Below are 21615 nucleotides of genomic sequence, written 5' to 3' on the forward strand. Positions count from 1 at the left end.
GTTTTTTGTTCTGGCAATTCCTGAGCTAGGGTCTGGAAGCCAGGGGACCCAGCCCTGAGTCCTCAAAATGGGGGACTGATGGGTCGGCCTTTGCCTCCTGTCTAGAAAGCCAGTGAAGGGCTATGACTATCCCCAGGGACAGAAGGGGGAGACTTCAGGGGAGTGCCACAGCTGGCACAAAGACATGGTGGCATCATGGTATGCATGTCCCATGTCTATTTTTAGTGACTCCAAAGTGCCACTGACCTTCAGGCTGAATACTCCTCAAAGATAAAACACAGGAGGAGTTACACTGAAATAACAGCTCTGCTTCTAAAAATCTGACATATTTACATTTACATATGAGAATTCTGTTTATTGTTGTAAGAAATGAAATTGCCTGCTCTGAGCTATGTTCCTCGCTTCTACTGCCTTTTTTTCTTTTTAAACAAAAGAGAAAGATAAAGGCTATTAAGTTAGCTTCAGTTACTTAGATTCCTAATGTGCATTCCTGCAACCAAGTCACTAGAAAAGTGACTCTGCATCCCATATGAACACTGGTTCAAGTCCCAGCCAACCAATTCCATGCCAGCTCCCTACTAATGTGTCTGGGAAAACAGCAGAGGATGGGGGCCAGTGCCGTGGTGCACTAGGTTAATCCTCCGCCTGCAGCGCCAGCATCCCATATGGGCGTCGGATTCTGTCCCGATTGCTCCTCTTCCAGTCCAGCTCTCTGCTGTGGCCCAGGAGTGCAGTGGAGGATGGCCCAAGTGCTTGGGCCCTGCACCAGCATGGGAGACCAGGAGGAAGCACCTGGCTTCTGGCTTCGGATCGGTGCAGCACCGGCCATAGCAGCCATCTGGGTAGTGAACCAACGGAAGGAAGACCTTTCTCTCTCTCTCTCTCATTGTCTAACTCTACCTGTCAAATAAATAAAAAATAAAAAATATTTTTAAAAAAGAAGAAAACAGCTGGGGCTGGCCCAAGTCTTTGGGCCCCTGCACCCATGTGGGAACCTAGATGAAGTTCCAGGCTCCTGGCTTTGGCTTGGCTCAGCTCCAGCCATTGTGGCCGCTTAGGGAGTGAAACGGGGGAAGATCTCTGTCTCTCCCTCTCTCTCTGAAGCTCTGCCTCCCAAATAAATAAATCTTTAAAAAGGGAAAAGTGACTCAACATGTGACATTTCATGAACCAAAGTGAGACGCCCCATGACACACACAGTCCAGGAGGAAACAACCATGGAAGAGAAAACGAGAAAGCAAACCAGCCTTTGCCCACTGAGAAATACGAGACTGGCTAACACTGGCCCCTTTCGGACTAATTGAAGCAAGGTGAGAAGTCCAATAAACAGAAACTGTAAGAGGGATGACTCGGGACACTGATCATCAAAGTAGAAGCACAGCCCTTTTAATCTTCAGCTACAACAGCTGGGACACCTTAGTCTATTCCCGCCACAGACCTGATGTCTAGAGTAATCATACACATGTCAATCCTTTTGCAAATGAGGAATCAGAGTCGTCAATGCCACTTTAACGATTCCACGTAAAGAATCTTTTCATTCTTGCATGCAAATACTCATGCTCTTCAGAATTTTATATGCAAAAAAGGTCAACTGTTCTTAGAGTGATTAATTACTTTTGTTTTCTGGCCAAAAACATGAGGTGGATAATGAGCTAATTATATATTACCATTTTAGTTTGAAGTTCAAATGTATACTAATGATAACTGGCTTCACAGATTTTTATGGGACTTTCCCCAAAGCAACCATTAAAACTGTGAATTACAGTACTTATAGGTTATTTAAAAACATAAGTTTATGAAACAGTGAAACCAATTCTTATTTCAAAGGTCCTACATGTTCCTCAAGGTAAGAATAAAATAGCAAAATATCTAACCTCAATACAAGCCAACACCCTCTCCCCAAAATGTAATTAGCTTTATAAATAACGACAGCAGTGCTACTACTGGTTAATCAGCAAGTATACTGCACACCCACACTCAGAAGTGCATACTTTTTGTAACCGACCATGCTACCATGGCCCTCCTGGGATGTTGCAGCTTGAGTAATTTTAGTAGGGAAAAAAAAAAAGACCTATTCATTTGGCAGCAATGAGAATAATCAATTATAGAAAAATTAGGGGAAAAGGTACAAATAAGCAATAAGGCAGGTTTCATGGTATAAAGCCAAACATGCAAAAATGTAGATTCCCAAGCTATAAAAAAATGCATATGCATAACCAAACACATCTCCTGAAAAGTTGACAAGCATGGATTTATTCTTAGTGGATAAAAAAATCAGTTAACGTCTGGAGCTTGTATTAACTTCCCATGCAATCTTTGGGGTGAATTCCTGTAGAAACACACTGAGTGACACTCCAGCTCTGTTGTACTGCACCACAAAACCGAGCAAACGTCAGTAAGGAGCTGGGTGAGAGAAGCAGCACAGAGACCAAGGAAATGGCATTGGAGGCCTGGGAGGAAGTGAACCAGGGAAGGGTAAGAAATGGACAGAGGCTCCTCTACGAAAGATGCCCAGGACATTCTGAAACACAGAGCAAGAAGGAAAAGACAGCAACTGAAGGAAGCAAGTTCAGTGACAGGAAAAATCAGCAATCAAGAGGCTTTCGTGTGTGTGTGTGTGTGTGTGTGTACTGATTTATTATGTACAACAGAAACAATATATAAATATGAGGGTACTTGGAACAGTTGGTGGAAGTGGAATTAAGTTTTTTGTGCAAAAATTTTTGAAATCCACACATAGCTTTGTCCCAATACTCATTTCCATGAAGTTTTTGAAGAGCCCTCTGTGTGTGAGTTTCAAATATTTGTATACCAAAATAAACCTTCAGTCTCACTCTTCCATGATCTTTTTGAAGTGCCCATGTATATACAGAGACACACTCAAAGCTTGCTTATGAACATTAAGAGGCAGACAGTGAACAAGTGGAATTCTTTACATCTCTCTCATAAACACACATACACAGAGATGGAATGCTTTGTCAATAGCTACGGTCTTCTCTGGAAACAGAGTTGCTTCAGCTAGAAGCCACCCTGAATGGCTCCTCTTCCTGGCCGGCCTTTGTGTACAGAGGCTGAGGTACACAGTAACATCATGAGGAGAGAGGGCAGGCGACCTGGGGAAAGATGTCCAGGATGAGAAAAATCCTCAAAACCCATCTAGTGGCTTTGATATACCCCTTCCATAACAATACTGCCTTTTAAAATTCAGCAATTCTGGGCAGGCATTTGGCAAGGCAGTGGGTTTGCCACTTGGGACACCCACATCCATGTCAAAGTGCCTGGTTTGAGTCCTGGCTCCACTTTGGAGCCAGATTCCCGCTAATGCACACCCTGCATAGCTGCAGGTAGTAGTTCAAGCACCTGGGTTCCTGCCACCCAAATGGGAGATCTGGATCCAGTTCTGGGCTCCAGACCTTTCAGGATAAATGAGAATTTAAAAAAAAAAAAATCCTCTCATCACTCAAAAAGGCCTGAAAATAAATAAATAAAATAAATGTAGCAATTTCCCTTGCTGTCCTAAGTGAACACATAAGGATATGAGCCAGGGAAATATGCCTTACTTGCAAGCTCAAAGATTTACCAGGCTGGGCCATTTAAACGACACGCAGACCTCATCGGGAGAGGCAGCAGGAGAAACAGTAAGCACAGAGGCTTGGAAGCCAAACAGGAAGCCCTGCCACCTTCTAGCACCAGGTACTTAACCTTAGTGTTAAGTCTCTCTCTGCTACCTGACACAGAGCAAGGGTTCAATGAACTGAGCCCTTTCCTCTCCTTCGCTTCCAGCTGGAAGTACTAGGTGTGAGCAGTGTTGTCCTGTCAGGAGGCCATGCAGTGCCTTGGATTTTGCTTCCCACCCAGTCCTAGTTCAGTTGGAAGTAAAGCTTTCTCTCAGCGTCTTGAAGGGTGAGCAAGACTTGGAGAGGAGGGCAGAAACTTCACATAAGAAAATAAGCAGGTGACTAGAAAAACACAGAGAGGCAGGTGGAGACATCAGCGAAAGGGAACCACAAATATTTACACAAAAGAGGGTTCAGCTTCAAAACAGCAGAAAATTGTGTCAGTCATTTTTTTAACTGGAAGTCAGTTATATTAGAGTGGTGCAGAGAAAGAAAAAGGAAAGAAAAAAGGAAAAAGGCAACCTCAAGGATTTTATTGGAACTTAAAAATGTATGTATATATCTGTTATATAATAGGTGTAGTTTAGATATATATACATACACACACATGCATTACATTCAAGGATCAGAGTTACAAGATTAAAATTCTTACTTAACAAAATGTAAATTTAAGCGGATAAATAAGGTCATGACTCCTAAGAACATTTTTAAGAAGAGTTTCACTTTACATTGAAAATCACATAGTCCAGTGTTCCCTTTTCCACATCCAGGGCTTCTGAATCTGAGCTACATGGACTCTTTAAGAATCCACAGATGGGCTGGAGAATCCAGACAGAAGCATAACCTTGATGTGCACTCTCCTGGGGACTGTGTCACTGCTTTCATACCCTTCTTTAACAAACTCAGCGACTTAAGAAGAGCTAAGAAGAAATGCTCTAGTTTAAAAGAATCTATATCCCTAGATACCGTACTTCTTAGTGTATCTGGTGTACTCCCCTCCACACACTCAGGTGAGCACATACCTTAAACTTTATGTAGAGAAATAGGCAAAAGGCCATCTATATGTAAAATCTTCCATTTGTTAGGAGTTCTACTATAAATTGCAAAAGTGACTTTTTCAAGCTCAGCCCCCAAATGGGCTAGTTACAATTTGGAGGTGAGAATCACCTGCACCTGGCTTATTCTGAAGCTCTCATGATTGACGCGGCTCCATTTTAAAAGCATATTGTGGAAGAAATGATACGCTCCACGTTAGCTACCTTCCTCTTACACAGAACAGACCTCCAAGAGAAGAGACTCTAGAATAGGCACGTTTTGGCACCAAAGGCATAAGGAGGATGACTGTCTATCATCAGGGGGTGAACTGCCCTGGAAATCAAGCTCCTCCCATTTCACCCAGGGGCCTTGGACTGTACTGGTTCTGGACCCCCAGGGCCACCAGACTTTACTATATCATGGTTTCACCTGCTTACTTAAGCCAAAACCAACCACTCATACCCAACTGCAGGTAATTTTTCATGGTAACCAGACTACTGGTACCATCTGATAGATACTGTTTAATTAATAGCTGTCAGACTCAGAAAGACTATGTATGTATTTTTCCAACTTCAATCTTGCAAGTGTGGCACAGTAACATACTGATGAATGTGCATTAATTAAAAAAATAAGCTATTGATCATAGCCTCTATATTATAAATACATCCATATTCTGTCAAAATTCAAGCAGCAAGTTGTTTTGATATTGTCAAAAGATAAATTCATGACACAGAGATGATTCACTCTGCATATTCCCCCTCGCAGTTTAATTTCATACAAGCCATGCACAAGAACTTTTGCATAAGGCGTGACAAATAATCTATGAAAGAAGGAATAACTAGAGACTTAGGGAAGGCAAGGTCCTGGAAGAGTGGTGAAGGTCATTTTTATGAATGGGGGCAGTTAACTTTTCTCATTCATGCCAACAATCTATTATGCCTGTAGACAAGGATTTCAATTTACTATGCTTTTTAAAAGCTGCTTAATTTTCTTCATTATAATTGTATCTCCTTATTTTGAAAATGCAGTATTTTCATGTGGAACATGCTGCTCCATGAATTTATAATAAAACAGGGTATATATCCTATCAATGCATCTATCTGCACAAAATTTCAAAATATTAACTTTTCTATGTACTTAGAACATCCTTGATAAAGAAATTAAATTACTAAAATCACTAAAGAAAATATCAAAGCATTTTCTTGTTCACTATAATTTGAAATCCATACCTAAGCTATAGCTAACAGGAAACAGTCAGTAAAAAACTCAAGTTTTGCCATAAAACTTCGGTTTACTATCTGCCTAGACATTTGCAATACATTAAATTACAAGATATGGTCACAGCTAAGACCTGAAACTGCAGGCAGAATTGCGAATGCCTCGGAGAAGGTTTTACTGTCAGAAGATCAAGAATGAAACTAAGCAATGATATTCAGAGACCCACACTTACGAAAGGTTTGTGTCGATGGGTGGTTGCCGGGTGTCTACACTGAACAAAAAGATAGCCTTTGTCATTTTCTTGCACAATAAAGTGAATGCTTAATTCTCAATGTGCAGGGGTCACAAAATAAAAAAATACAGCGTCAGAAGGCTTGCAGTATTTGCATAGTTGTTGGAGCTATTTTTAAAAATTAAGAGAAGCTTCACATTAAAATATTAATATTCAGAGATTGTTTTATCACTGATGAAGAATCTAGTTCATTTCATAATGCACAGTAGTCTTCCCTACACAGTAGCATTAGGCAGTATGAGAATCAGTATAAATATACACAAAAGTACATCCTCCTGAGTTCTACAGACTTATTTCAAATTTGTTACATAAATATTTAAATTACTGAAAAAATCTCATAAATGAGGTTACTTCAAGAAGTCTGTAGAAAATAAATTTTTAGGTAACTTTATTTTGATAAATCAAACTTTTGAAATCCATGCATTTTTTAATAATACACATTTCCATGAATATTTTGAAGACTCCTTGTATACTCTGTACAACTGATGGCAATAAAATTCTTCCAATCTAAGGATATTTGAAGAAATGCTTCTAACTTAAGAAAGTAGCCATAATAAGCACTAAAAAATTGATATGTAGAACTGAATATATAATTTTAGGAGCCAAACAGAAAAACATAATTCCTTATAGGATTTACTTTCAATGTGGTAAAACTGCTCTATGAAAAACGTAACTCCTTACAGGATTTATTTCAATATGGTAAAACTGTTCCATGTTAATGGCAATGGCAACATGCCCTGGGTTATAGAACTGAATAGTTTGTAGGGAAAAAACTCTTCTGAGAACACCAAGTTGGTTTGTAGGCTTTGGTGCAAGAGGTAGGGGGACATACATATCTCAACAGTGTCCTCTAGTGGCCATGTCTCAAAATGGTTGTCTCCAAAAGAAATTCCTGATGATTTACAAATGTGTAGGGTACAGTGTGATGTTCTGATAACAGGTATACATTGTGCAATGATCAAATCAGGATAATCAGAATATCCATCACCTCAGAAATGCATTATTTCTTTGCGGTGACCATTCGAAGTCCTCCTTCCAGCTATTTTGAAATTCCTTTTTTAAGATTAAAAAAAAAATTGAAAAACATTTACAAAGTTAACATTCCTATACAACATGAAACCAAGAGATCAGATTAAGGACAGATTGAAAAAGTCTCAACAAATGTTAACTGGGAGAAAGCAGAGCAAGGAGACAAAGGAAGACAACCTGTGGACTAATTGGTACATTGGCTTCTTTAAATTTTTTTTTTTTTTTTTAATCTGAGAGGCAGAAACAGAAGCAGACAGACACAACTGCCATCTGCTGATTCATTCCTCAAATGCTCTCACTGGCTGGGGATGGGCCAGGCCAAAACCACGAGACCAGAACTCAATCCAGGCCTCCCGTGTGGGTGGCAGGAGCCTAAATACTTCAACCATCCACTGCTGCCTCACAGGGTCTATGTTCGCAGGATGCAGGAATTGCAAGTGGAGCTGGGACTCAAACCCAGGCACTCTGCCAGGGCACAAGGGTGTCCCAACAAGAGTCTGCACCGCTAGGTCAAATGTCGTTCCTTATATTGCCTGCGCAGGGTAACACTCGCAGCCAACAAGCCGTGGGGTATCGCCTCAAAGTGCTGGGGTTCAGCACAGCTCATCAGCAGGTGAATGCATGAGTCAGCTGGTATGAATCGAGTGCCTCTTTCCTGTTCAACAAGTTCTGGGCACTTCCAAGAGGGTGGGATACACCCTAAGTAGAAGACGGGGTTCCTAAGCACAAGACACTTAGAATACAACTAATCATGTGGGGAACTTAGCCCATAATTTAGGGTCTTAAATATATCAAACGAACTTTAAGTGAAAGAGGGAGAGATCCAAGCATCAGTGAGCCCTAAAGTGGTAGGAGGAAGGGGAACACAGTGAGGGCTCTGCAGTGGCTGGCTGGGTGGAAGCCACACCCTTGGAAATTTCCAGACCCACGGGCTCTTGGGTGCACAGAGCGGCACCATCACAGCACATCAGTCCTCAGCTGTGAAAGGCCCCTACACCTGTAAATGCCAGATGGACATCCATTGCTGGGGCATCACGTGATTTTCCTTTTTTGAGAGAATGGGCAGTCATGCATATATGAAACGAACATACCACGTTTGTAAGACAGATCACAGAGGTAGCCACATCTACTCAAATCCCTGTTCCCCGAAGAAGCTAGTCCCGACATTCCCACTTCATCTCAGGCCTCCATTCCCACCCTGGCCTTCCCTGACATCTGTCTCCTCCCCTTAAGTAACCATCAAGGGTTTACCACTATGTGCTCAAGAGCCGGTATTAACAAACAAGAAATGGTCCCTGCCTTCAAAAACAGCTTAAAATCTTGGGGAGGAGAGAGAAGAAACAAAAAGTGACAGAAGGACATTGATATCAGAAGAGTTCACATGCAACAGGAATTTGGGGAAAGTTTTCAAGTGGAAGAGAGCAGGCAGGGGCTCTCCAGGTGAGGATGGGGAGGGAGTGGCACGGGGAGGAGGGAGGAAGGCAGGTCAGATCCCAGGTAGGGAAGCAGAGGTATGCACCTTCTTACAGGACCATGTGGAAAAAAGGTGGGCACAGGACGCAGGGCTGGAGTAGGGCAGCTTGTGAAAGGCAGAGAGAGGGCGCCCCCTTCCACCAGGTGTGGCATGGCGGCCCTCAGGGGAAGCAGCGTTTCCAAAACCATCTTTACTCTGAAACTTCTCCCACTACACCAGTAAGGATCCACGCTGGAGTCCCAGTAGAACTTCCCCAGGCACAGCAGAGAGGCAGAAGAAAAAGATGCCACCACGAACACACACACACACACACAAGTATATTTTTGTGGAAATGGAATTAAAAGTTAAGCTTATTTTGGTGCAAGAAAAAAAAAAAAAAAAACAACCCTGAAACGCACGTCTAGTTTTTTTGTAATCCATATCTTGCCGGCACTTTTTGAAAACTGCTTTGTACTTCTCTAGGAAAGTCACAGCAGGCAGATTCATTCCCCTGTTGCCTTCACCTAAAACCCATCATGATCACCCCAACCCCAGATTTAAATTTAAATAGTTCCACTATAATGTGGTGAAGCCATCACAGAGGCTTGGGTGGCAATTTCGAAATATTTCTATGAACCACGGTGTAGAAAGACTCAGGAATTTCTGCTTACAAAATCGTGAGGAATTCTAGGCTCACACAGCCTGCCTTTTGCATTTATCACAGCCTCTCTCTTACTGCCCTAGGTAGACCCACCACGGTCAAAGACAGCAGGAGGAAATGGGATGCCAGTCCAGCGTCACACTGTTCTGGTGCCCCTTGCAGATAACAACTCAGGTAAGTGGAGTTCTCAAATCAAGGTCCTGGTTGCAGTGAGCCAGTCCCTCCGTCCACAAGGACTCCGGAGAAATGTCAGAGAACAGTGTAATTGGCATACTTGGAGAAAAACACAAATAATTCCGCAAGATAAAAGCAGTGCTGAGGGGTTTGTCTCTTAAGTCCCAGTGGTTTTAATGTGGCATTGTCAGCCAGTCCCTATTAAAAACATGGGATGTGAAAGACACTGATTAGAATAAAAAGTGACAGGAGGGTGTGCTTCAGCCACTTACATTTAATGCATATTTATAATTCCATCAAATGGACATATTTACTATAAACAGTTGAAAAACCATAGCAAAGTCATTCATTTAAATGCCAGAAAAATAGTAAAAGATGCTAATTTGACCTTAGTGGAACGGATCGGGTGTCACTGACACTTAACTCAGAATGGCTTGAAACAGAATTTACAGAGCCGATTAATTAGAGTTTCCTGGCTTAGGTCAAAAGTGTCTCAAATGGAGGAGGGGGAAACAAATCAAAACTAACAACAGCAGAGAAGGAGAAACAGCAAGAGTTCGGTTTCTTTCAGTCAGCCTCTTGAAGAACACTGACACAATTTAACTCCTTGTTTATGCCTCTCTAAATTAATTTAACAGGCCTGGGGCAAGAAGCTGAGCCACTGATCCCCGAGATTTCTATCTTTGTGGACCATGTAAAAAGAAATAAATTGCAAGTTTCGGAAAGGACAGATCAACGAATGATGTAACAGGACTTTGTTGTTCACACGTAAGCTGGCTTCGCGTAATGACGCTGCAGATCTCACAATGGTAAGCTCAGTAATTCAGAAATGCTTTTAGGAATTGTGCAATGGACATCGCCAGGAATTTCTGCTCAAAAAATCTTTGGGGCATTTAGGGATCATGTAGTCCACTCTTCCAAACCAATCGCAAATTCCCTCTCAAGTGGGATTAGGGTCTTTGTGGGCAGGAGGGCCATACACTGAAACTAGCAACATACTTCCTGTTGTCACAAAGATCCCACGTGACTTGCGGGTCTCACTGGCAGCATCTATGGCCACCACTACTTAAATGTGACAACGGTTCCACACTCTGCCTTTGTCTTACAAATAGCACTTTGGTAAAAATGAATGAATCTGCCTGTTTCCTGCGCACGAGAGGCCCTCACTGCCACTCTTAATTCTCTATTATCAACAGCTCTGTGACACCGCTTGGAGCCATATACAATGCACACACACACACATCCATACACAACACAAATCCCTCAACGTGACATTCTGTTCAGTTTCACTGGACTCACAAAGCTCCCTAACAAATTCTTGCCACACGATTAGAAAACCACTCAAGTCTGCAGGAAATATGGCAAGCGCAAAGAAGTGACAGTCAATTAGGAATGAAAAAGGAGAGTGGGTCCTTGTCATGAAACTCTTTAAAACCACAGCTTCAAGAATAAAATGGCCTATCATGCACACAAGATTTTCTCACTAAAACAAGTATTAATTCAACTGTATGCTAACCATACCATGACACTTCTGATATCTAAGAAAATTTCTGTTTGGTTCGGTTTTGGGAAACCAGACTCCAAAACTTTTTAAAAAGGCAGACGGTAATGTACACAATTTTGTGGGGCTCCCCTACCAATCAAGCAGGGAAGGAAAGCATATTCACTGTTAAACCTTTTCCTCTTCAGGAGGAAAAATAGATGAGAACAAAGAACTCTTACTCTATCTAATGGTGACCAAAAGATGCCACAGTTAGGGTCACCACAGCATTCACTACCCCAAATGAAATCAGGCAGGGAACAATGACCTCTCTCTCTTAGGTTTTCACCGACAACAGGAAAGACTCCTCCTAACAGAGCACAGGACAAACTACAGTAGGGCAATATGCTCGTGTATCTTAGTGTCACCACAATAACTTTTAGGTTTCCTCAAATAATCGTTCATCGTTAGTTTTTTTTTTTTTAAAGAAAACAACACTAGGATCTGCAAAATCTGTGCAACAAACAAAAAAGGTAACTTACTCGTTAGCTTGTTGTGGCTCAGGACCAGTTGTGTGATATGGGACAAAGTGACTGCAAAAAGAAAGAAAAAAATCACAGTCAGTTACGTATCCAAATTACACCCATACTCTCAGGTAAACTGCTAAGTCATCCTCACAGGTTGAAGCGTTCCCTACCGCTCAGCAAAACAGACCCAGGGATTCACATAATGCTATCTGCTAAGTGTTAGAGCAAATGAAGAAAAGTCATGCAATTAACGGCGCAATTAGCACAGCAAGTTAGCGCTAATGAGATTGATGTCACAGGATCCCACAACACAAGGGCTGGTTAGCTGTGCTTGGCAACCTGATCTGCCAGCCTAACCTTGGTGATCCATCTCAATAAAGCATGCCACTCAGAACAGCCGGCCAAGAGCCCAAGAGGCACAGAGGCCTCACCTGTGCTGAAAATCCAGCACCGTAACGAAAACAGAACATGCGACGAAAGGCCAGCAGCGCTCTGCTGCGTGTCCACGACCCATCTGAAAATTCTTCTGTGCACTACTCGATGATCGGAGTCAGAACCTTCTACCGCCTTCTCTAACCGTATTTTTGGTTGACATTTCAAAGCACTGATGTGAAATGTAGAGTGCTTGCCGGTTTCAAACATTGTTATGGAAGTTTAATTTGTTCAACGAGATTAGATCTGCTTAAAGAACGGTTTTTCTTGCATAAAGAATGGTTTTTCTAAATTAAAAAATACATACACAAATTCATAACTTTTTAAAAAGTAACTTGGTTCCTACTTTAGATTCTGAAACTTTACTGTGTGCTCATTACTATACACATATACATATACGAACAAACACAACAAAGGATCTTTAAGAATCTGTGAACAGTGCATATTATGAAAAAACTACGCATGAAATGCAAAAACCTTTTTGCACCAAAATCAACTTACCCTTTAATTCCACTTCTCCACAAACTTTTTGAAGTATCCTCAGATATACATATATAAACAAGAAACGGATTTTCAACGTTTTCTAATACACTTTATGTAAGAATATTATATTAATGCAACAAGAGTTTTTGCCAAAGAGAGAATATGACATAAATTTTTCTCTAGAAGGGTCTCAGTGTTGGACCCTAGCATGTTTAGGAGAAAACGCCTATGCATCACTCCTGACCACGCGTTTGCATGTGTGTTTGTTTTTTATTGAAAACATCGCTAAGTTACAGAAAAGTTCAAAATACAACACAAAAATCCATTTTCCTGGCCTGAACCATTAAGGTTAAGCTGCTGGCCTGCTGCCCATAAAATTTAAAGCATATCTCCTATAAATAAAACATTCTGCTACACAACCATCAGCATCAAAAAGTTAACCTGATATACTATGACCACTGAATCCACACCTGCATCCAAGTTTCCCCGCAGGTCCGGTGGTTTCCCTTACAACAGAGTCCAGTTGAGAATCCACAATGCATGCATGCAACAATTAAGTCTCTTTGGTTTCCTCTGGGCTAAAAGCTTCCCTCCCCTGGACTTTTATGTCTTTGGCAATGGAAAGGTCACAGGCCAGATTATTGTGCATTAGGTTCCTCTGTGGGAGTTTGCCCTGAGTGGATTCCTGATTGGGTGGTGGTTATGCATGTCTGGCAGACAGGGCAGAGATTGCTGGCTTGTCTCACTGCGTCCCCGCCAGTGGTACCCATTTTGATTCGTCCTGCGGCTGAAGAAATCCTGTTCATGGCTGATGCCTGCCAGGATTCTCCACTGCCAGTTTATTCTTCATCCCTTTATAATGAGTCTTTTTGGGGTGATGGACATATAGGCTGAGGCACAAATACCGTATTTGTCACCAAATTGAATTTATTCATGCATTTCATGGTCCCCAATCAAGGTAGCTTGGATCTCCCATGGGACATTTGGCAATGTCAGCAGACAGATTCCAACAACTGCAGGATTTTCATACGGGGCTCACTATCCATTTCTATTGGGTTGCACTGGTCTAAAGAAGCAGTGGTTGAGTGGGTGGAGGCCAGGAAAGTCAACAAACATGCACATTGCACAGGGCAGCCCAATTCACTACAAAGAATTGTCTGGCCTATAAGTCAACCACGGTGCTGTCAAGAAAGAACAATGGGACTAGTGCCGTGGCTCACTAGGCTAATCCTCCGCCTGCGGCGCTGGCACCCCAGGTTCTAGTTCTGGTCGGGGCGCCGGATTCTGTCCCGGTTGCCCCTCTTCCAGGCCAGCTCTCTGCTGTAGCCTGGGAGTGCAGTGGAGGATGGCCCAAGTGCTTGGGCCCTGCACCCGCATGGGAGACCAGGAGAAGTACCTGGCTCCTGCCTTCGGATCAGCACAGCGCACCAGCCGTAACACACAGGCCGTAGCAGCCACTTGGGGAGTGAACCAACGGAAAAAGGAAAACCTTTCTCTCTGTCTCTCTCTCGCTGTCTAACTCTGCCTGTCCAAAAAAAAAAAAAAAAAAAAAAGAGAAAGAAAGAATGATGTATTGATTTTCGATTTATGGGGTTTTGTGGTTTCCTATTTTAGTCAATGGTTTATAATTTATCATTATTATTAATGTTGATGCTGATATGGCCAAAGAGAGCCTGACCAAGCTGGCTTCTAAGTCCTTTGGAGACATCCCCAGCATGTTTTTGAGCACTTGGTTGCCTTCTGGTACAAGATGTGCAAGCTCATCATCAATTTCTTCTGCCACAGCCCTGGAATTAGACACTTCTCCAATGAGCTCTGGTTCCTTCCGGGAAGAAATGGTATTCATAAGCCAAAATCATTGCTAATGGAGTGTCAGTCTTCTCAGACCCTCTCACGGGATAGAGCCAGAGCATTCTCTCTCCCTCTCTCTTTCTCTCTCTCTCTCTCTCACACAGCTCTAATAGCCATACGGTTCCCACTATCTATATTTTTTTAAAGATTTATTTATTTGAAAATCAGAGTTAGAGAAAGAGAGGAGAGAGAAAGAGAGACAGAGAAAGAAAGAGAGAGAGAGGTCTTCCCTCCACTGGTTCACTCCCCAATTGGCCACAATGGCAGGAGCTGTGCTGATTCGAAGCCAGGAGCCAGGAGCTTTTTCCTGGCCTCCCATGCAGGTGCAGGGGCCCAAGGACTTGGGCCATCTTCCACTGCTTTCCCAGGCCATAGCAGAGCTGGATCGGAAGTGGAGCAGCTGGGACCGAACCAGTGCTCATATGGGATGCTGGCACCGCAGACAGAGGCTTTACCCGCTATACCAAGGCACTGGCCCCCAACTACCTATATTTCTAAAAACCTTAAGTTCACCCCAGTAACTCCAATTCCAACATGTCACTCATTCTAGTTTTCTATTTGCAATTTCCTTCTTAACAATGACAACTGTGGCTCCCACTGTCTCTACCCTATTTGTTTATTTTATCAATACCCCTATATTTAACAGTGAGAGCTCTCTCTCAGCAAGATTAGATCAGGTCTCTACTCAAATCCAGGGACACCTAGAAAGATTGGTGCTGATTCTGAGTCAAGACAGGGAGAAGCAAGCCAGCTAGAAATTGAACCACCACTGGGGGCCCTGGCGCCAGCTTGTTTACACTGTTTAGGCATGCGTACGTCATGCATTCAACAGAGCCTAGGATGGTGGCACGAGCAGTCACCCATGACAGACACTGCTTAACACCTTTGCTAGGGATTCCTCGTAATCCAGATTGCTCGCACAGGTCTCCATGGTTCATATTCCAAGACGAAGCACGCCCTGGGCCACTGAGAAGACAGTGCAGCAGACGCGCCAGAGAGCCTCCCGTGCCCCTGCAGCTGCCTGCCTGTGCTTTCGTCTCTTGCTCAGCCATCCTGGGATGTTGAGCCCCCCGAGGGTAGGCTCTGGACAATCCGGGAGACTTTCAATGACCTATGTTCCAGTGCAGTGGCCATTCTCCTCTCCCAACTGCTTTTTTTTTTTTTTTTTTTTTTAATCCAACAGGTAGAGTTACAGACAGTGAGAAAGAGAGACAGAAAAGTCTTCCTTTGGTTGGTTCACCCCCCAAATGGCCACCACGGCCGGCGATCCAAAGCCAGGAGCCAGGAGCTTCTTCCTGGTCTCCCATGCGGGTGCAGGGACCCAAGCACTCAGGCCATACTCCACTGCCCTCCCGGGTCACAGCAGAGAGCTGGCCTGGAAGAGGGGCAACCGGGACTAGAACCTGGCGCCGCAGGTGGAGGATTAACCAAGTGAGCCATGGCACCGGCCCCCCAACTGCTTTTTTTTTTCCCCCAAATGCTTCTTCCTCCTACCAGCCTGCCCTCTTCACCCTGTCTGGGCTCGCTCCTCCCCACACATGGGGACACTCCTGTACCCACTCAGGATTCAGCACTTCCCTCTAACCTCTGAGCACCTCTCATTCTGATCCATTCAATGACTTCAGGACTGAAGTGCTAGGAAAGAAGGAGAAAAGAGACCAAGAGGGGGAAGAGGTATATTTGTGCTTTTTTAGATTTTTAGATACTGCAGAAAACCTCACTCATTTTTATTTGTAAGAGTTGAGATTTTCTTGTCCACTAAATAAAGTGCTCCTCTATCTCTGAGATGTATGGTCTGACAGGAGAGCAAAACACTAAAAAAAAAAAAAAAAAAAAAAAATCCTTCCTACGGCCATAGTAGATATAGTAAGAGATGTACCACTTCAGATTATGTTCTGCTTCACGGGGCAGCAAGCCACAGGTAACAGGGGTCACCAGAACAGCTTCTCTCACTTAACACAAAGGCAGCCCAGCAGGCCTCGTATGCTCCCCCCTTGCTATGAGCTGAATGTCTGGGTCCCTGAAAAATTTCTGTGCTGAAGCCCTCACCACCAATGTGCTGGTATGAGAGGGAGGGGCTTCATGAGTGATTAGGTCAGAGGGAGAAGTCCTCCTAAATGGGATTAGTGCCCTAGAAGGAAAGACATAAGAAGGACAATCTCTGTCTCTACCATGCAAAGGTACCCCAAGAAGGTGGCCAGGAAGAGGGTCTGCCAGGCACTACATCTTTGGACACCCTGATCTTGGACTTTGTAGCTTTCAGAACTGTGAATACATTTCTGTTGGTTCAGCCACTCTGTCTACCGGTTTTCTCATGCCTCATGGTCCAAGATCACTGCCTGAGCTCAGCCATCACACTTACATTCCCCTCAGGAAGAAGAAAAGGAAAAGGAAGTCATAGGACACTTCTAAGAAGCTGCAAGTGATATTTCCACTTATAAATAATTAATCAAAATGTAGTAATACCATCATGCCTGATGTCAGAGGCCTGGGAGATAAAGTCTGTATTCCGGATGATCATGAGTCAGCTGAAAGTGAGGTTTTGTTTTGTTTTAAGATGGGGCAAACTGAGTGGGGCAGACAGTGGGCAGTCTCTCACCGTGGAAACTCCACCTCCAATCACACATGTCAATTCTGAGTACCAAAGAAAACTGATGATCCTCTCTTCTCCCCGTCTTAATTCATCCTAAAATGTCACAAATCATTAATTAGAATGAAAAAAGCCCTAGTTCTCTCCCAATGAAGAGCAAAGTTCGCCATGACGGATTTAATTAAGCAAAGCTGGCTCTTTTCAATCATCCCACTGTGTGGGATGAGGGAGAGAAAGTGACACAGTATGGCAGTTTCAGGTTTTTTTCCTTCTTCTTCTCCTTTAATAAAGCACAGAAAGTCACTTGCTGCTTCACCTGATCACGCCACTAGGAAGTATTTTTTCACGATTGTTACAGGGCTACACACTAAACTAGGTGAGAGGGAGGAAAATGAGAGCAGAAAAGAAGTTAATAAAAGATCTCGGAGGCAAATATTTAGGACAACAAAGGCCTGCAGGCTGATTCTGCAGGGAGGGCGGTAAGTTGGGCAAAATCAAGAGAAACCTACAAAGCCGGGGAGAGGCCAAGACCCAGGACTTCAAATCCGGGCCACTCCCTTCCCTCGGTCTTGTATGGAAACTGTGCTGGAAAAAGAAAGGGAGAAAAGGTCCACCAAAACACACTGGGTTATTGAAAAGCACAAAAGCTGGCCCCTGTCAAAGGTGCTGGGACAATGGAAGCAGGCTGCACCTGCTGCCTGCCAAAGCCGCACTGACCACGGTCACAAGGAGTAAGGACCCCGCTGACCATAATTCGCCCTCACAGGGCAAACAAACTGTCACGGAAATTCCCGAAGCGAGCTTAGACGGTGCTTCGATCAGGTATTTGCAGGAGCAAATCCATTTCAGAATTCAGCATAACTAAGTGTTGACATGCAGAGTTCCGTACCACAGTTCCTTGGCTGTAACAATATTTCTGGCCTCTCTCGGAATGATGTTTGGGTGAATACTAGATGAGACCAAAATGGACAGAAGAAACGGTATCGAGGGGAGAGCAATGTGAGGCTGCTGGCACCCCACAAGGACTGACGATGGTTCATTCTCTAGCCAAGAAGAGGATCACAAGAAACCGGACAGATGGCCCAGTGCTGTGGTGCAGTGGGTTAATGTCCTGGCCTGCGGCGCCGGCATCCCATATGGGCGCTGATTTGAGACTTGGCTGATCCACTTCTGCTATGGCCTGGGAAAGCGCTCTGCTATGGCCTGGGAAAGCAGAAGATGGCCCATGTCCTTGGGCCCCTGCACCCGCGTGGGAGACCCGGAAGAAGCTCCTGGCTTCAGATAGGCACAGCTCCAGCCATTGTGACCAACTGGGGAGTGAACCAGCAGATGGAAGACCTCTCTCTCTCTGCCTCTCCTCTCTTTGTGTAACTCTGATTTTCAAATAAATAAATTAATAAATCTTAAAGAAAAAAGAAGGAAAGAAAACGGACAGAAAGAAACTGGGTGGTTCAGTAACGTTACAAGAAAGAAAACCAAGCACTCCTCTGGGTACTTACTGACTGGGGAGATAGTGATCATGTTCACAGTGCACACACTTCACCTGGGAGATTATCTCCGGACAGTGGACCATACATGCTAGTTATCCTGGGTTGGTCTCAGATTACACCTGCTGTCCTCCTCAAAACAGGTCACCAGTTGAAGAAACACAGAACATGCATCAGCAACCTAGGATGCCATGTATATAAAGTTCATGGAGACAAGAAAAATGGGTAGGACAATGGCAGGGACCAGCATTGTGGCTGCTCTACTTCTGACCTTGCTCCCTGCTAATGCACCTGAGAAAGCAGCAGCAGATGGCCCAAGTGCTTGGGCCCCTGCCACCCAGTTGGGAGACCTGATGGAGGTCCAGGCTCCTGGCTTCAGTCTGGCCCAGCCCTGGCTTTTGTGGCCATTTGGGGAGTGAACCAGCAGATGGAAGGTCTGTTTCTCTCTCATTCTCCCATTTCTCACTCTCTGTCACCACCTTTCAAATACATATGTCTTTGAAAAATAAATAAACAAAAGGATAATGGATATTCAGAAGGAAGTGGTGTTTATCGTAGGATGACACATCAACAAATCCTTCTGGACTGAGGCGACCCCAAACACTGGGGCCACGCTTGGAGGACATATAGCAACTAAGAATCATGGAGTCAACACAAGGCTGAGCACAGAGATGACCTGGAAGGCACAGACCCTGGAGATGGGCAGCAAGGATTTTAATGAAGTAAATTCCAAAAAATAAAAGAACTTACTATAAAGCTCCTAGAAGAACAATAAATCATTTTTAGGTAACACATTGAAGCAGATTCTATTTAAAATAGGTCGATTCCTCCACTCTTCTTCTGCATAAAGTAGGCAGCATGAGGAGAGACAAATAAGCAAGATGACATCCATGGCACCTGAGATGACACTGCAGACTTATTTTCAAAATAACCCAACATATCACAACGATGTGCACTCAGGAAACCGTCTCTACAGTTTTCAGTCTGGGAAATTAGGAAACAAATTATTCCTTTGGTGGCACTTTAGAGATGGAGAAAAAGTTCTAGCTCAAGAGAATGACAGTTACATCTGGGGCGGGACATAAACGAAGGCTGGAAAACACATCAAGTGCTACAGAACCTGGAATTTCTGAAATCCTGTCGCAGACAGCAGTGGCCGTCTTGTGATTTCTGTTGTTGTTAAGATTTATTTGAAACGTAGTGTTACAGAGAGAGAAAAAGAGACAGAGAAAGTGAGGGATATTTCGTCCACTGGTTCACTCTCCAAATGGCTACAACAGCCAGGGCTGGGCCAGGCCTAAGCCAGGAGCCTGGAACTCCAACCGCATCCCCAACATGGGTGGCAGGGGCCCAAGCACTTGGGCCATCATCTACTGCTTTCTCAGGTGCACTAGCAGGAAGCTGGACTGGAAGCAGGGCAGCCACAACTCCACTGGTGCTCATGTGGGATACCAGTGTCACAGGTGGTGGCTTAACCCGCTGTGCCACATGCCAGTCCCAGCGTTAGCCATCTTTAGGTTCTAAAGGAAGTTCTATAACATGGTCACTAGTTCATTTCATGGAGGCCACATTCCACATGGAAACAAATGGAAAGGTACTATCATCATCAGAAGAGGAATACTGACCACTTTCTGACAGCTCTCCTGGTATCAGAGACAAGGCATTGAGGAACAACCACCTCCTGGGATATTTGGACTGGCCACCGTGTTTCACACATCACCATTCAAATCCTGCACATCTCCACACGTGCTACTGTGAAGGGTGCCTTAGGAGACACCTCTCAAAGCCACAGACTACAAAGAATGACTTTGAGCTCAATATTCATACAGGATGGTCCCCGACGCCTTTGCATTTGGCTCCTGGGTGTGCTAGACACAGTAACAGCCTTAAATAACCCAAATTCAGACTCCTTGGCAATGTGGGAGCTGGCCAGATGTCAGCACCAGGAAGCAACGCAGACCAATCTGAGGTTTGCACCTCCGTGATGCCCGATTACCATGCCTGCCCATGTCCCATGGCTAAAGTTATTTCACCCTTGGTAGCAGCGTAAAATCAGTCCTTCTTAGGTATGCGAGTTGTGACAATATATTAAAATGAAGACAGACAATAAAGCATTTGTTATCAAGATATAATACAAATATCATATTCAACAACACACCAGAATCATAAAAACATTTCTCTTGAATTTTGCTCATAATTTAAAACATAAACACTGGTTTGGAAGTTTTTCTTGACTTCACAATAAATTATGTAGGGTTGGAAACTCTTCAGTAGTAAGTGTTCAAAATAATTGATAACTTGAATGAATTTCACTATTTATAAAGGGCCTAGCAATCTTAATTAACTCCTCTTTTCATTCAACAAGAAAGTAATTTACCATATATGTTAACTTAAAAAAAAAAAGTGATATCTCTTTCTACACCTAACAGCAGAGAATGTACTCATGTTGAAAGCCCTCCGAGAGCTGGTCACTAACTGGGGCCTTTGAGTCCCCCAGGACATTAAATAGAATGACAGACCCAAGGCACCTCTAATTAAAAATTGGCCTTCCTGTCCAAATGTACCCATTTATAGTTTTTCCCTCAAAAAAACAAAAAAAAAAAAACACTTTAGTTCTGAAGATGTCGAAAGAATGAAAGAGAAAAATAGAGCAAGCCACCTAGCATATGCAGTCATTAATCACTAACAAAACTAAGGCACAACCAGCTTGCAAGGCACCGCACTTACTGGTGTACCAGCGATGGGCTATGCGACACAGCTGCTGCTCTCAGTGAGCTTACTCTGATTACAAGGAGAAAAACACAACTCCAGGATTCGACAGACAATGTGACGGCTAACCTACTGTGTCGGCAAGGCTAGGTTAAGGGATGCCCAGGCAGCCGGTAAGCCCTTGTTGGAGGGTGAGTATGTGGAGTGTTTCTGGAAGGGACTGGCATTCAAATCAGGATGCTGAGTAGGGAAGATCCGCCTTCCCGCAAGTGGATAGGCCACCACGTTCAATGTCTTGACGACTTGACTGAACAAGAATTCAAGGGAAGGAGGAGTTCTCTTTTCCGGGCTGGGAGTATCCAGCTCCTCCTGCTTTTGACACCATAGTCCCAGTTCCTGAAAAACCCCTGGTCCTCTGCTTTTCAGGCCTGCAGCCTTGGACAGAATTATACCAACTTCCCCGGGTTTCCAGCTCATAGACAGCAGACCAGGGGACTGCTGGCCCTGTGTACCGACACAAGCCGATTCCCATAGCAAATCTCCTCACACAGGTCTATAATATGGGTTGTGTTTTTCT

The 21615-nt window shown here is 43.8% G+C and overlaps 1 protein-coding gene across 1 annotated transcript in view; it reads right to left on the minus strand.

Moving 5' to 3' along the window:
- Window positions 1-21615, minus strand: part of RSU1 (Ras suppressor protein 1) — a 221433-nt gene that overhangs the window by 167898 nt on the left and 31920 nt on the right. The window contains exon 3 of the mRNA XM_062210513.1: window positions 11502-11552. Within this exon, the coding sequence (XP_062066497.1) occupies window positions 11502-11552 (51 nt within the window). The remainder of the gene's footprint in view (window positions 1-11501; window positions 11553-21615) is intronic.

Source organism: Lepus europaeus, chromosome 14, assembly GCF_033115175.1.
Source record: "Lepus europaeus isolate LE1 chromosome 14, mLepTim1.pri, whole genome shotgun sequence".
Lineage (NCBI taxonomy): Eukaryota > Metazoa > Chordata > Mammalia > Lagomorpha > Leporidae > Lepus > Lepus europaeus.